Below are 14,907 nucleotides of genomic sequence, written 5' to 3' on the forward strand. Positions count from 1 at the left end.
GTCTTTTGAAATACACTTTAAAAAAATCAATTCAGGCAGAAAGTATATATGTGTGTAAGCGCATGTCCGTGTGAAACTAAAGAAAATACAGGGATCTTTTTAAAATTATCTAGATTTTGAATAGTGTTGAACATTTGCCCTGTAAAATATTGTCAAATATGTTTTTTAAAGAATCTGACATTGTGACAGCAGCATAAAATCATTGGCTGATTCATAGGCAGTCTCTTTGCTTTTTAGCAATAATGTCCATTATAAGAACTCTACTCAACAATAAAAGAGAAGGCTGCTATTGTAAAATAACGTCAATCCCTTTAAGCAACATGTTAAGGAATTAAAGTACCTTCCTAATCCCTTGATACTTCCCTGCCGGAGGGAGGAGGCCTTGACTGCTGAGAGTTCAGCAAGTGAAAACCTGCTGTTGACATTGTTCCAATCTATAAGAATTCTCTGAGCTGAAAAGCCTCGCTAAATAGCCCCCACATTTTCCGCTCTGGCAAGTGGAAAGCAGCAGGATTTAGGATGTGGCCGGGATGTACTGCTCCTTTCTGGCCTGGATTATGATACATTTTTGCTAATCCTTCCTGCGGGGGCTCAGGGTGGCATTATGTGACCTCCTTCTCCACTTAACCTCACCCAGACCCTGTGAATTAGCTTAAATCTCAGCAGTGAACTCCACGCTGGTCTACTTTCTAGGCAGGGCCATTGTCACTGACGAGCATTGGTGCTCCCGTTAGGAGTTGCTTAGAAAAATCTTTCCTTAGTTTGCTCTAGCCCCTGCTGACAGATGACACTTAAGAAGTATGACACAGGAGCGTTCTTGGAATGTTTGATCATATCTGACTAGTAGAAACTCTAGTTCTGAGTCCCCGATCTAACTACAGTTATGTTCCATTTGTTCCCACTGCATATTGGCCCCAAAACATTCCCTGAACTGTGCACAATTTGCAGTCTTAGTTATTGTTATATGTTATAATTATTGTTAAGGTTATTGGAGGGAGCAGGGTTGTATATGTTTTTCAAGTATTTCCTCTGCTCATTCTGGGACACAATGAAAAGGATTTAAAAAAAAAAAAAAGAGCATTCATTGTTGCCAATGAGGTATAATGAGAGGTGTTATAAATGTCATTTGGTAACAAATCAGAGGACTTCGACTATCCTGCTTTGACCATCCTTTTTGCACTCCCAATGTTTTTAGCCAACAAGCACAAGCCTTGGATTGAAGCTGAGTATCAAGGCATTGTCATGGAGAATGACAACACAGTTCTACTCAACCCTCCACTTTTTGCTCTGGACAAGGATGCCCCATTGCGCTACGCAGGTACGTCACTGGCAGTGGTGCTCGTGTGTTTTTAGTTTAAGTACGTAGCCAGAGCTTGTTTGAACCCTGGTTTGTGGAATGTCCTGTTTTATACACTGCACTAAAGCCTAAACCCTAGTTTACAAACGTGAATGCATGGGTCCCTGTACCAAGCTGAAGCCAAACAAAAATGCTATGGCTGGGCACGTGTGAATCCAGCCCCTGTAGCTGGCTAAGGAAGGGTCAAATTCAATGCGCGACTAAGCAATGAATTAGCTGGTGTGATTTTTTTTTCGAACTAAAGAATGTAGCTGTAAGGAAGCCTGATCCAGATTAACATCACAGTTTGGGAAGAGAGAAGAATGAGGCCACAGTCATTGTGACCTGAGGTATGCCAAGTCTCAGGGCTTGACTCAAAATTTTAAGCGTTTCTTTTCCCACTTTGTTAGGGCTTTGGGAGAAGGAGTTAAATTTGAAGATAAGGACCAAAAGCAGAGTCAATTTGTTTTCCTTTAGACTAAGTTCCAGGTTTTTCTGCCCAGTTCAAACATCCCCTTTTATTTGGCAATTGTCCTGCCTCAAGCATTTTATGGAGAGACGAAATGTTATCTTTCATTTGTAATATTTCTGTCTTTTTGTATTACTACTGTTATCTGTTTTTCTTACAAACTAAACCAAACACCTAATGAACCCAGTTATTTAAGAAAGCTGGAATAGCCTCCATCTAGAAATACCCCTTAGTATCTCTTTCTGCGTGAGACAGATTGAGAGTAAATCCGTACAGATATAAGAACGCAATGGTACGTAGGGAGGAGGGCGTTAATTCTGCACGAGACATCGGTTCGAAGGAGAGACTAAAGAAAGCAAGCCTTTAAGCCTTTGTGTTCGTGGAGGTGTCGCCCCTGAAGGTTTCAGCATCTCATGGTCTGTGGATGGCTTAAGTTGGCCTGGCCCTCCCAGGACCGTTGTCAGGTGCCTCTCAGCATTCATAGAGCATGTGTGCTAACAATATTTCCTATCATTTTTTCTTGTAACAGAGATTGCACCCTGGTCCTCCAAATCTATGAAGATTCTGTTCCTGTTCCTCTAAAACATGTCAGCAGAGTTGTCTGCATTTCCTGCCAAAAATGACTTAATTCTTTTCCTAGGAAGCACAAGAAAACTGCAGCCCAAGTTAATTGGTGCAATATATAATCTAAATTTGCAGAGCAGAATCAATAAAAATGATGGACTAAGATGGATTAGTCAAATCACCTGGCAGCAAGGAATAAAACATCTTTGAAGTTCTTAGACTTTCTCATATATAGAAATCTCTGACAATGAGACTTGCCTCAGGAGCTCTATTTTGTGAGGTTCCAGGGAAAGATCTTGCATATTATTGCAGGCCCAAAGCTACGGTTTTAATGTAGGAATCTTCCAATGTAAATTCTAAGCTACGGTACCTTCCATAATACAAACAGTCTCCAAATATTACAACTTGGTGGCATATCCTAGTGGATACATAAAGCCATCCCTGATCAAATCAGGGGTTGACAATAAGAACGAATCTCCTGACATATAGGAAATATAGGTGGCAGTGAACTCATTTTTTCCCCCTGGACCCAGCTCTGCTTGCATGTTTGTAAAAGAAGCTTACTCTGTATGTGAGTGCTAGCTCTGAGTCCTAACCCATTGCCACTAAAGTGACATTCCCCACATAGGACATCCGTGTTTACAATATGGATGTTTGCAGAAGCCTTTCACATGCGATTATAAACATGCTGGTTTCCACACAAGCAGAAGGCTTGTATGATCAGGGATGTTGCTTGAATGGAAACCAACACAGTACATACAAACAGAAAGGCATTTCCCCTGCACACGGTTGTGCCATATACTGTACATAGATGTTCTGAGGGAGCTGACATAATTTGAACGACATCTGCAGAGGCAGAGCTGATTGGGAATGTTTATAGCGAGCATTTCTCCTTTCTGAATGCTCGAATCGCGGTTTCCAATTAGCACCAACCGAAAGGCTTTATAAATGGTGTTTGGAGACATGATGTGCCAGAGGCCCATTTATGTAGGAAATAGCTCCACATAAAAAAAGAGCTGCATGGAGCACCTGCCTCATCATTTATTCCATTTCTTTTATTTCACAAAGCGTGTAAAACAGGAAACCTTCAAACAGAGGTTCCCAAGCGTGCTTAGAATCCCTCGTTTTAAAAAAGAAAAGTAATTAAAACGCAACGATAAAGCATAGACGCTCGAGATTAATATTGAATGGGCAGAAAGGTCGGAAATAAATTGAAACAATAAATAACAATGCTCCTCTGGCGCAACATACAGTTAATATATTCAAAGACCTGAGGGAATAAAATCATCTTTGTCTGACACCAGAATAGCAATGGCTGCTAGACGTACCTTACCAATAGCAGTGACGCGCTGTATTTGACCTCAGCATAAGAGGACACCTGAAGCAGGGCCTCTGGAGATGATCTTAGGGCGGTATTTCCTTACCTTGGCAACTTCCAGATATCTGGATTCTGGGAGCTGAACCACATATCTGGAAGTTGCCAAGGTTGGGAAATTCTGCCTTAAGGTAAAGGGTGGAACATATGGGAAAAAAGCATTCTAGATACTGAAGTACCAGCTCTGCGAGATCTTGCATAGGTTTATGCCAGCTCCTTGAACTGGGACTAGAAATGGACTAAAAGCCAGTGAATTTCACTGAGCTATCATTTCCCCAGGCCCCACAAATGGAGGAGCCCCCCACCAAAATTGGATTGAACATTTGAAATTATTGCATGTATCCATAGTTTAATTCCAGCTACAAGAGGGGTTTCTCTAGTGGGGTTTCCCACATATTCCCATTTACTAGGCCATAGACTTCAGTGGCTGATGTTCATCCTGCATGAGATGCAGTTTGTTTGTTTTATATGTTTATATGCTGTTAGTGAAATCCAGTTTCCCAAAGCAGCTCACAAAATATTACAACACCATAGTTTAGTAATCTTAGATTAAAAACAGCAGAGAATAAGCCACAATTATTAAGTTCGCATATTGTGCTACGTCTTAAACTGTGCCTAGATTCACATATCACAAATTATTTTGTTACTGGTTTAGCAGTGTGTGAACTCAATTATTATGACGTACAGTGGTTGAATCAAATCATGCCTTAGTACAGGGCATCTCAAGTTGTGGGTGATGACCTAGTGTGGGGTCCCAAATGATTGGGGGGGGGGGTTGGACCAATCTTGCTTACCTCAGCAAAGCAGAAATGTTGTCAATCTTCATTCCTACTTTGCCTAGAGAGGGGACTGCTCGAATTCATTTCATGTTGATGGATGTTGCCAACTGCATAGTTTGAGAAGTCTTGTTTTAGTGTGATGTGTGAACCAGATCTAGATCATTGTCTTCTCCTACCGTGGGTGCAGATATAGTGATTGAATTAGCTTTCCATCCTTGATCAGCAAGGAATCCGTACTGGTTAGCTTTAGATGAATGAGCTTCCCAGGAATTGGTACTAAAAAGCTTCGTGTGTAATGATGGCAACAAGTACGGAACTCCCAGTTCCCAGTAGGGGTGCCTCTTATTAATTCTACTTCTGCATTATTCAAACCTACCAATGTCAGGAGACACCATTAGCTTCCTTCCAACACTTGTAATCTATTGAAAGTTTAGTGATGAATGTTGGATAAAGGTGGGAATGTTTCACCTGCCTTTGTAGGGTTTGAATGGCCCAGAAGAGACAGAAGTAATTGCATACCTGCTGGGTATCTTACCAGAAACCTAGCCAGGATGAAACTCATACGGTACCTATGAGTATGTGGTACCTACTAAGGTTTCTAGCCTTTATATTTGTCTCTATTCATTGAAACACATGGAAAAAGAACATCTTGGTTAGGCATGGAAATTATAATGAAACTAAGAAAGATGATCTTTGATAATCAAATCCCATCATCTTGTAATGTTGATGTCAATTAGGACTTTCAAAAAGGTCGGGGAAAATCTAGCAGCATATTCTCCAAAATAAGAGAGAGTGTGGTTGGCACAGGACGCCTTGCAAAGACAGTATGAGCGGTGGGGGTCATTCAAGAGCATTCTGTGCCAGGCTCTCAGAGTTTGAAAAAACGTTAGTGTCCCTTAGATTCAATCTTGAATGATATCTGTGTCGCAGCCTTTTTTCTAAAATGGTCCACTTAGCAGAAAAATAGATGGCATTGAAGAGCAGGACTGGCCTAAGACATTTTGATGTTGGAAGAAAAAGCAGATCAGCCAAAGCCTAATTACACTCCTGCATTAGGTCAAGCATGGTCTACTGAGAAGTTTTCTAGTACTTGGTCTGCTGAAATGACCTGGAAGTACACAAAAGTCCCACCATGTTTTGATGGGGCTTGGACAGAAGAGTGTTTCAAAGGAATCTGATTATGTATGGACTGAACCCCCAGCCTTTTGCTCGGCTAACCTTAATATCATCCAGCTTTTCTGTTTGAGAAAGCTGCCAGCTTCCTTCATGCTAATGAAGAGGGTTGAGGGGAGAAAGACAGAAGAGAATCAAAAGAAAACGCTTCCTTCCTTCATATGTTTCCTTTTTTCTTAAAATGTCCTTTTTTCCTTCTTTGCATTATTTGCTTTTGGGAAACCAGGTGAGATATGTGGGTTCCGGATCCATGGGGCAGGAGTGCCTTTTGAAGCAGTGATCCTTGACAAAGCAACAGGCGAGGGGTTGATCCGGGCCAAAGAGCCAGTGGACTGTGAAGCTCATAAAGAACACACTTTCACCATCCAGGCCTATGACTGTGGTGAAGGTCCCGATGGTGCCAACACCAAGAAGTCCCACAAGTAAGACTGAAAGCTTACTGGATTCAGAGTGCTGGAGTGATTTCCCCCTGACCCTGCTAAATCTCTGGGAAATACTAGTGTGGGAGAACCGGTCTACATTCAGGAAGTGGGTGAAATTGCAATGTTTAAGGGTCTCTTGCATTTAGTTCTGTGTTTCTTTCCTACTGTTCATATTAGCTGATGTAATATAATGTGTGTATCAGTAGCACCTAGTATTTAATTTAAAATGCTTCTCTCAAAACAATTCAAAGCTTACAGAGAATTACTTGTCATCTAAGCAGAGATCTTACCCATGTCTTCCACATTCATTTCAATATGGGAACGGAAGACTTGCAAGCAAGAATGGGTGCTAAGCAGTGAAGGGGCTTAATTCCTCCTGTGCTCGCTATTTTCTTCTTGAAAAATCCACTCCAAGACTGTTTCTTCCCTAGTTTGACTACCTTAAAAACGTTGCTTGGAAAATAAAAACCTTGCTGGAAAAGTAATTCTCTTGATGGGAAGGCAAGGCCTAAAAGCTGTCTTCTCAGAAAACGTTCACTAGTATTATGATAAGAATATAGGGGTCTCCTGAGAAACCTTTATATGAATCTTGTGAAGTACAGTAGGTGAGCATTCTGGCCTTAGTCATCTTCATAACAGTCTGGTGAGGTAAATCAATGTAATATTATTCTATTGTACAGAGGTAGGTGGAGGAACTGATAAAGCCTAGCGTTTCTCTCCTTTAAGAAAGAGTTTCTGGATGCAGTTGCTTACTACCCTCTTCCTCCACTCAGGGCCACAGTGCACGTGCGGGTGAACGATGTCAATGAGTTTGCTCCCGTCTTTGTGGATAAGCTTTATCGCGTGGCAGTGACAGAAGGGAAGCTCTATGACCGCATCCTGCGGGTGGAAGCTATTGATGGTGACTGCTCCCCTCAGTACAGCCAGATTTGCTACTATGAGATCTTGACTCCTAACGTCCCCTTCCTGATTGACAATGATGGTGAGAACCTGAATTACTTTCTGGATGTTGAATTGATCCAGATGCTGGAAAGCAGTTTCACTTACCGTGTGGAACAAGGCTATGTAAAGTATATGCACTCATGAATGACAGAATTGCTTGGGTTGGGTTTTTTTCCCCCCTTAAAGGTGGAAATTAAAGTTATTGAGGAGTCACATTAAGGTTTCAGATGTGGTTGAGTTTTTTAAAAATTTGCAGGAAGCTGTGGCCTCAGAGGTAGATGTAATGCTGTTCTTTCTCTCTCTCTCTCTCTCTTTCATAGACTAAATCCACTCCTTCACATATACAGATGACTTAAAAGAACAATTATCCATTGTGCTTTCAACAAAACGTTTCTTTTCATGTGCACTCTTTTCTATGGTTTTTGCTTTTTTCGTGCTCCTTTATCTGCCCTCTCCCTTTTCTCCTTTACCTTCCTGTGTTGTCCTTTCATCCTCTAATGCTGGGACCGTGCTGTTTCCACCAGGGAACATTGAGAACACAGAGAAACTGCAATACAGTGGGGAGCGCCTGTATAAGTTCACAGTGACGGCGTATGACTGCGGCAAGAAACGAGCCTCTGATGATGCTGAGGTCGAAATTCAAGTGAAGCCCACCTGTAAACCTAGCTGGCAAGGTATGAAGCTCTTTTCACGTGTGTGTACATTCCCCATTGATTCCATCTACTGTCATCTGAATCCTTTGCCATAATTTTTCTTCCTTCTTTACTGGGGGGTTGATCATTCACTGCGCACTGCCTAGCTTTTTGTATACAATGGGTGGGCGTGCATTATCATGTGAAACATATGCATTTGTGAGGGTTCTTTACTTTCCAAGGACTGGACACACCACAGCTTAGCAAATCTGTACATAGTGCTTTATTGCAGCACACACCTTCCCCAACAACGGAGTATTGCTTTCCACCCATCTAGGACTTGTTGCCAGGTAAATATGTCTTTAATACTCAGTCCTTTAATACTGAGTTCAAGCAAAAGTGTATGAAGTCTATGAAGTCTGTAAAGCAGCATACAACCTTTGCCTTTTTCCAAACGTTGTTACGCTAGTTGAGATGAGGTGCTGCTTCCTTGTGGTTGTTCCTCTTCTCGTTGCCTCTGAGCTCCCAGCAAAGCCCCAAGCTCCAGGCAGGACTCCCACCAGAATATGCTGCTCACCAGAGCTTGTGGTCCTGGCAGTTGAGTGATAGTCCTCTTGCCTGCTTGTAATAGCTGCCGATCTTCAGATGTCACCTCCGCTTCCCTGTCTGTAGGCCATTTGCTTATCACCTTTTCTCCTACACACACATACCTCCACTCTGTCTTAGCGTTTGCTTTTCTAAGCTAAGAGCCTGGGTGGGGTGAGGCTGCCTCTGGATGTCGGTGCATCCTTGAAAACGCTGGTGTGCGGCTCGAAAGCTTGTGAGTAAAGGTTGAGTTAATACATGAATGTATGAGGGAAATGGGGTGAGAGGCATTTCTGCCTGGCTGCAGCTAACTTTTCCTAAGCATAAACAGCAACCCCACCTTCACTCCCTCACAGCATTTATATAGGTGTGTGTGCATACAGGTACATACATACCTAAGTACTCACATATATATCAGTCTTTAGATAAAGAACATATGTTATAGAAGCAGCTGACATTTCACCATTCCTTTGTCAATCATTTTAATGAAATCCGTTGCCTGAATCATAGGCCACTGTTTTTAATCAATTAAAAAACTATAATTGATTCATTAATTGAGTAATCCAAGCAATAAATTGGCTACATGTTTCAATCTTAATAAAATTTAGGGTGTAAATGTTTTGGAACAGCGTCCAAAATACTCCGTACTTATCGTGTAGGTTGCTAGCAAATTAAACGAGTCAGTGTTTGATACTACTGATGGCGTGCCATGGATATTTTAAACAGTGGTGCAGCTTTGTTTAATTCTTAATTCAACTCTTGTCCATTTGTATAATAATCAGAATTTCCCCTTTGCTTTATTCAGGAGAGCCATGTAAAAGGGTTGTAAAGAAGGGACATGTTTTGAGTTTTCAGTGGGGAGGGCACTTATGCAAGTTTAAATTGTATAGAATGTACATTTTAAAATTATTTGGGTTGTGATTTTCTTTAAAAAATCTTAATAACAAGCACTAAAGAGAATTTTAGGTTTTCTTTATCATATATCAGTGGCTGTCTAGGACATTTTGATACATGAGGTTGAGCAGGAAATGTCTCTCTGCCAAGATACACAGTATCAAAACCTAGCCAAGTAGTTTTGAAAGTACTACTTTGCATCTTGATAGTAAAAATATTCTACAGATAGTCCTTGGCTAACGATCACTTGTTCAGCAACCATTTGAAGTTATGGCGGCACTAAATGAATGGTAGTTTCAACTGGTCCTCAAAGATCCAGCTGTCCTAGCACCCCCACGGTCACGTGATCGCAATCCAGGTGCTTGGCAACTGGCTTGCACTTAACAATGGTTGCAGCGTCCTGCGGTCACATGATCACCATTTGCGACCTTCCCTGCTGGCTTCCCCCAAGCAAAGTCAATGGGGAAGCCAGCAGGGAAGGTTGCAAGTCATTCCTGTAAGTTGCTGTCACTCCTGCCGCTTTTTCTCCCAAGGAGCCCAGCTATGGAGTACAAGATCCCAGGGATCTTGTCCTCCGTAGCGCATGCCCCCCCAGCAACACCCCCATGCACACTTTGTAGTGTACGCCTGCCCAGCTGCACTTGACCAGCCCCACGGCAGCCTGTTGCACCTGGGAGCAGCCACCCCACACCTGGCCACACTCACGCTACCCTGCAGCAACCGCTTACCTGCCTGCCATCCTGCTTGCAAGCCACCCAGCACTTGCAACTTTCTGCTGGCTTCCCCACTGACTTTGCTTGTTGGAAGCCAGAGCTCCTCACTTAACAACCTGTGATGCTCGCTTAATGATGGCAACAGGGACTGCCGGGATTTCCATTGCTAAGTGATGTGGTCACGTGATGTCACACTTTACGACCACATCACTTAGCGATGGACATTCCAGTCCCAATTAGCGTGGTTTAGTGAGGGCTACCCGTAAAAACAAATTAAAGGATTAACTATTTGCTGACCTTTCATGATACTAACAATTTGCTCTACCATCTTATGAAACATTTTAAGAGAGGATTAAATTAAAATTTTTGGATTTGGAACCAGCACTTGAAGTGGAAGTTCTATAAAACTTTGGTGGGTAGTCTGGTCAAATGTATTCAATGCATAAATTTAACAAATCTTTATTACTGATTCAATCCCATCCACACCATTTTTTTTTTTAAAAAAGATTATGTTTACTGTACAGGGCAGCAAGTCCTGCATTTTAAGAACAGAACACTTCTTTATCTAGTGTCAATAACTGTTTTAGTTAGTGTTAGGTGGAATTTAAACAAAATGTTTAATGTTTAAATGCAACTTAACCCTGAAACCTTTGGTCTTTGCTGAATCTCATTCCTGTTCTTTTCAAATTTAAAATGGCTCTGCTGGGTTTCATGCTTAGAGACATGGGTCACGCATGCCACTATGGAAAACTGCTGTTTCCAGTCTGAGCTAAGTCCAATATATCAAACTGAATCACCGATGTGAAGTGCTTTGACTTAGAATAAGGTGGTGATCACAGGGCTATTAATCGTTTTAAGTAGTTTCTGTAGAATGTTTTAATTGTTGGTTTTATTGTACACTTCCTAGAGTCACTCTGTGTGAGATGACTGGCCATATAAATTTGAGATAGATAGATAGATAGATAGATAGATAGATAGATAGATAGATAGATAGATAGATAGATATAGATTTTTGCATTCCAACAGGAGGCTTGTTTAACACTAATGGAAAGTACCCCATATCTCACATTGATGCTTACATCTTCACAGCTGCCCTTGGTCTACCTCAGACCAACTATATACGCTGATCTCAACATAATAAGGCTGTTAATGAATAATGGCTAGAGTGTTGCTCCTCTTTTAATATTCAACTCTTAATCACAAGGATTCACATGGCATTTAATAATACAGCATGTCAACTAACAGTATAACCTTTAAAATATTAGCATATGAAATAATCAGCAGTTGAACAGATCAAATGGAACAGCGCCATCAAATCATATTAAAAGAAGCATTTCAGATTTTTTTAGAACATCAACAAAAATCTGACAAAAGGTGAGGAACATGGAGATAGAACAAAAGGTGAGGAAAAGACATGTGTCCTGGGAGGTTGGTAAAAGGAGAGGCTTTTATGTCTCACTACACCTTCCAACCACATTGAAAAGAAAGGTCAGGCTAGAGGAATTCTCCTAATTCCTAACCTGCTCCAGGGGAAAAAATCTCCCTTTTAAAGAACCAATACTTCTTGCTACCACCAGTAGCAGTAAACCCAGATGCCAATTCTGTCCCTAAATCTACTCTGGCAAACTAAGACAGGACCTAATAACCATGATATCATTCTTCAGTATGACATATACCCTTTGTCAGTTATGGGCACACTTTGCATTGGGTAAACTGGCCAGACTCTAAGCAAAGTAATAAAGGAACTTGATGCTGACGACAGAATGGAAAATCCAAAAGTATTCCGATATCACCAGGATATTCTGTCTGACCTCAAGGTGGCCATCTTTGAGAAAAGGAGTTACAAAGATTAATTTCATCATTAAATGGCCAACTAGGAATTTATTAGAAAGTTGAGGATTATTTCCTATAGATGACTAAAGATCAAGGCTTCTTATCACAGTACAAATATACAAATAAAGTTAACAAAAACAACAACCATATGATAGTGACTTTTGGGTGTGTTGGGAAACAAAATATAAGTATCTTTTTTGTGCTGGAAGGTATGTGGGAGTAAACATGGCACTACTGAAGGCAGAATTGTGGAATGATGAAGTGAAAGAGACTATGGATGAGAAAATGCATATACAAAAATGAGGATAATATATGTATAGAGAACAAGAGAGTTGTGAAGTGGAAGGAATGGTTAAAAAGGCAAGAGGCAGAGAAAATGCAGAGCAATTTTGTTTTGGAAGGCAAAGAGCTTCCAGCAGAGTTAATGGAATTACAGATAAAAGCAATTACATGATTTGGGATGAAACCAAAGTAGGAAAATGCTAGAAAGAAAGTTTTAGGGATTTATGTGGGAATGATTGCAATATGTCAGAGTGAAATTGAAATGAATATTGTAAATGTTAGTGTTCAAGAAAACAATGATGAAAAAGAATAAGTGCAGTGAGAATGTTGAAAAATGAAAAGGCTGCAGGTGTAGAGGGTATAATTGGAGGATGTTTGTGGGTGAAGACTACATCCCTGCCCAATGATTGGAAGAATGCCAGCACTGTTTCCTTAAACAAATGGAAAGGTAACAAGAGTGCAAAAAATTTAAAGCATGCCAAGAAAGGTTGTATGGCAGAATTCTGCAGTGAGATTATTGTATGCACAAAGATGGAAAGATTTGGCACTACCCACAATGGAGGAATGGTTGGCGAAGATGATGAAACTTGCTGAGATGGCTAAATTGAGTTCTTTGATCAGAGAAAAGACAATTTCTGTATTTATTGCTGACTGGAAACCCCTTATGGACTTTTTTCATGAAACAGAAAAAAAAGCCAAGTTTTTTATTATTTATGGTTTTGATGATTAGACAGGATAGATTATAGAAAGAAGAGAGTTATGTTTGAACCATAGATTAAGAAGTAACTTTATAATTGTACTTATAACTGCTGTAAAGAAGATTAGAAGCTACTTCTTTATATCTTTTTTCTTTCTTTTCTATTTTTCTTTTACTTCCCCCCCCCTTGCACTTTTAGCTTTCTCTTTGATTCCTTTCTTTCTTCCTCTTTCTTCCCTTTTTCTTACTTTATATTACTTTGTATTCGTTTTTATCTCCATTTTTAAAAAATCTTTAAAAATTATATAAATGGAAAGGTGTATGGCAGAATTCCAATTGAAGGAATATGAAGACAATGAGACAAGATTTCAGAAGTAGCAGTACGCAATATATGAACATGTGGAAGAAATGTTCTGGTGTATTTGTTCATATGGGAAAATGGATAGGCTTGAATTATGAAATGTTTGAATGAATATGGGGCTGAAAGTTGGTTACTGAACGCAGTATGAGTGGTATGTGATAGAAGTAAATTATGCATGAGAATAAAAGGAATTCTTAGTGAGTGATTCAACACTGATCAGGGAGTCAGGTAAGACTCTGTGTTTGATGTTTTATGAATTCATCTGTAAGGAATGCTTGTAATGTTAGCAGTGCGCGGCTCAGGGACATGAATGTTGACTGAAAACCTAAATGATTTGCAGCAATTGTTAGATTGTATAATGCAACAAGGAGCACGAATCTGAAAATTAAGTGGTGTTTGATAGGGAAAATGAAATGTATATTGCAAATAATACATAAATGGCATAAGATTAGAGCAAATATGTATACCTTGGTAGAATGTCTTCTAAAGTTAGAGAAACAGGTGTGCAAAGTCTAAGACATGTAAATGCTGTTAAAAAGGTAATGGTTGGTAAATAATTTGTTGTGAAAAATGATTTTTTTTGTTGTTGAAAAAAGCACAAAATGGTTGTATATAAGAACCACTTCTGCCCATTTAGTTTATACAGAAGTAGGAGTTGGGTGTGCCAGAATGCAGTGAGAATGAGTTACGTAAGAAGTGTGTGTTAAACAAGAAGAGATAAAATCAAGAATTAAATGGGGGCTGAGTTAATGTAAACTGAAAACAAAATAGAGTGACCAGAACAAAGAAGTACAGTAAACCTTTGATTCTTCAGATTTCCAAAGCCATTTAGGCAATTGATGTACTGTATGTTATTTGTGTCAATATATATTTATTTATTTAGAAAATGTATATGGCTTCCCATCTTTAATACATAAGTCTGAGCAGCTAACAAACCACAAGAAAAACAATATAAAAACCCCTATAGAACAAAAGATATAGTTAAAAATAATAATAAAAAAAAACCCCAAGACACCCAGCTGACATGATGTAAATGAACAAAAATGATGTTAAAATGCCAGGTCTATAATGATGCAAATGATGGAAATTACATCAATTATGAAAATTCTGATTTAGCAGATGTTTAGATTTAGTGGACAGCACGTCCCCTTAAATGGTTCGCTAGATCCAATTTTACTGTAGCATCATTGCAGGAAGCAGTGCAGCTGATGTTGCTGCAGCAGCCAGCAGTGGCTAGATTTGTTCCACCTGTTGTGTTATCTGGGTGATTGTGCAAATCAGTTGATTCTGGTGTAGGTTAATTGATTCTTACATTGGACCAAGGTGTGGAAGACCTGTCCAACAGCCAGTAGCATTGGAAGAAGATCAAGTACCCTGAGTGTAAGAACTGAAAGAAGATTGCCCCTCGTGCAAAAAGAGTAAGGATTCGGTGGAATTAATGTTAATCTTTGGAATGCAAACTGGACTGGAAGCAGTTAATCCGAAGAACAAGTCTCTCTCTGAATTCTGATTAGTAAAATTTAGTGGGAGGCTAAAGTAACCCTAATCCTGTTAGTCCTTGGGCTCAGAGAGGGTCAGTCCTGTGCTGCCACCTGCCCTGATATAAACCTTTTGACTATCTTCTAAAGTATGCCATAAATGAATTAAAACTTTGTAACACTGTATGTCCTAATGTCCTTATAACTCTCAGTCAAAAGATTGACACTTGAGTATTGTGTCTTTGTTTCCAGCAGAAAAATCCTTTCTTTATTACACAAACAAATTCTGTAATCCCTAAATGGAACTGAAATTGCCACATCACCCATGCTACCTCAGCTTCCTAGGGGGAAGAGTGGGTAAAATATAGTCTG

At 40.0% G+C, this 14,907-nt stretch overlaps 1 protein-coding gene across 1 annotated transcript in view; it reads left to right on the forward strand.

Annotated features, from left to right (window-relative positions):
• Positions 1–14,907, forward strand: part of CLSTN3 (calsyntenin 3) — a 34,895-nt gene that overhangs the window by 3,912 nt on the left and 16,076 nt on the right. The window contains exons 2-5 of the mRNA XM_007420404.4: positions 1,196–1,318; positions 5,923–6,118; positions 6,892–7,100; positions 7,585–7,734. Of these exons, the coding sequence (XP_007420466.2) occupies positions 1,196–1,318; positions 5,923–6,118; positions 6,892–7,100; positions 7,585–7,734 (678 nt within the window). The remainder of the gene's footprint in view (positions 1–1,195; positions 1,319–5,922; positions 6,119–6,891; positions 7,101–7,584; positions 7,735–14,907) is intronic.

This window comes from Python bivittatus, unplaced genomic scaffold, assembly GCF_059951505.1.
Source record: "Python bivittatus isolate LINGU-HERP-01145 unplaced genomic scaffold, Pbiv_v1 ctg000270_np1212, whole genome shotgun sequence".
NCBI lineage: Eukaryota > Metazoa > Chordata > Lepidosauria > Squamata > Pythonidae > Python > Python bivittatus.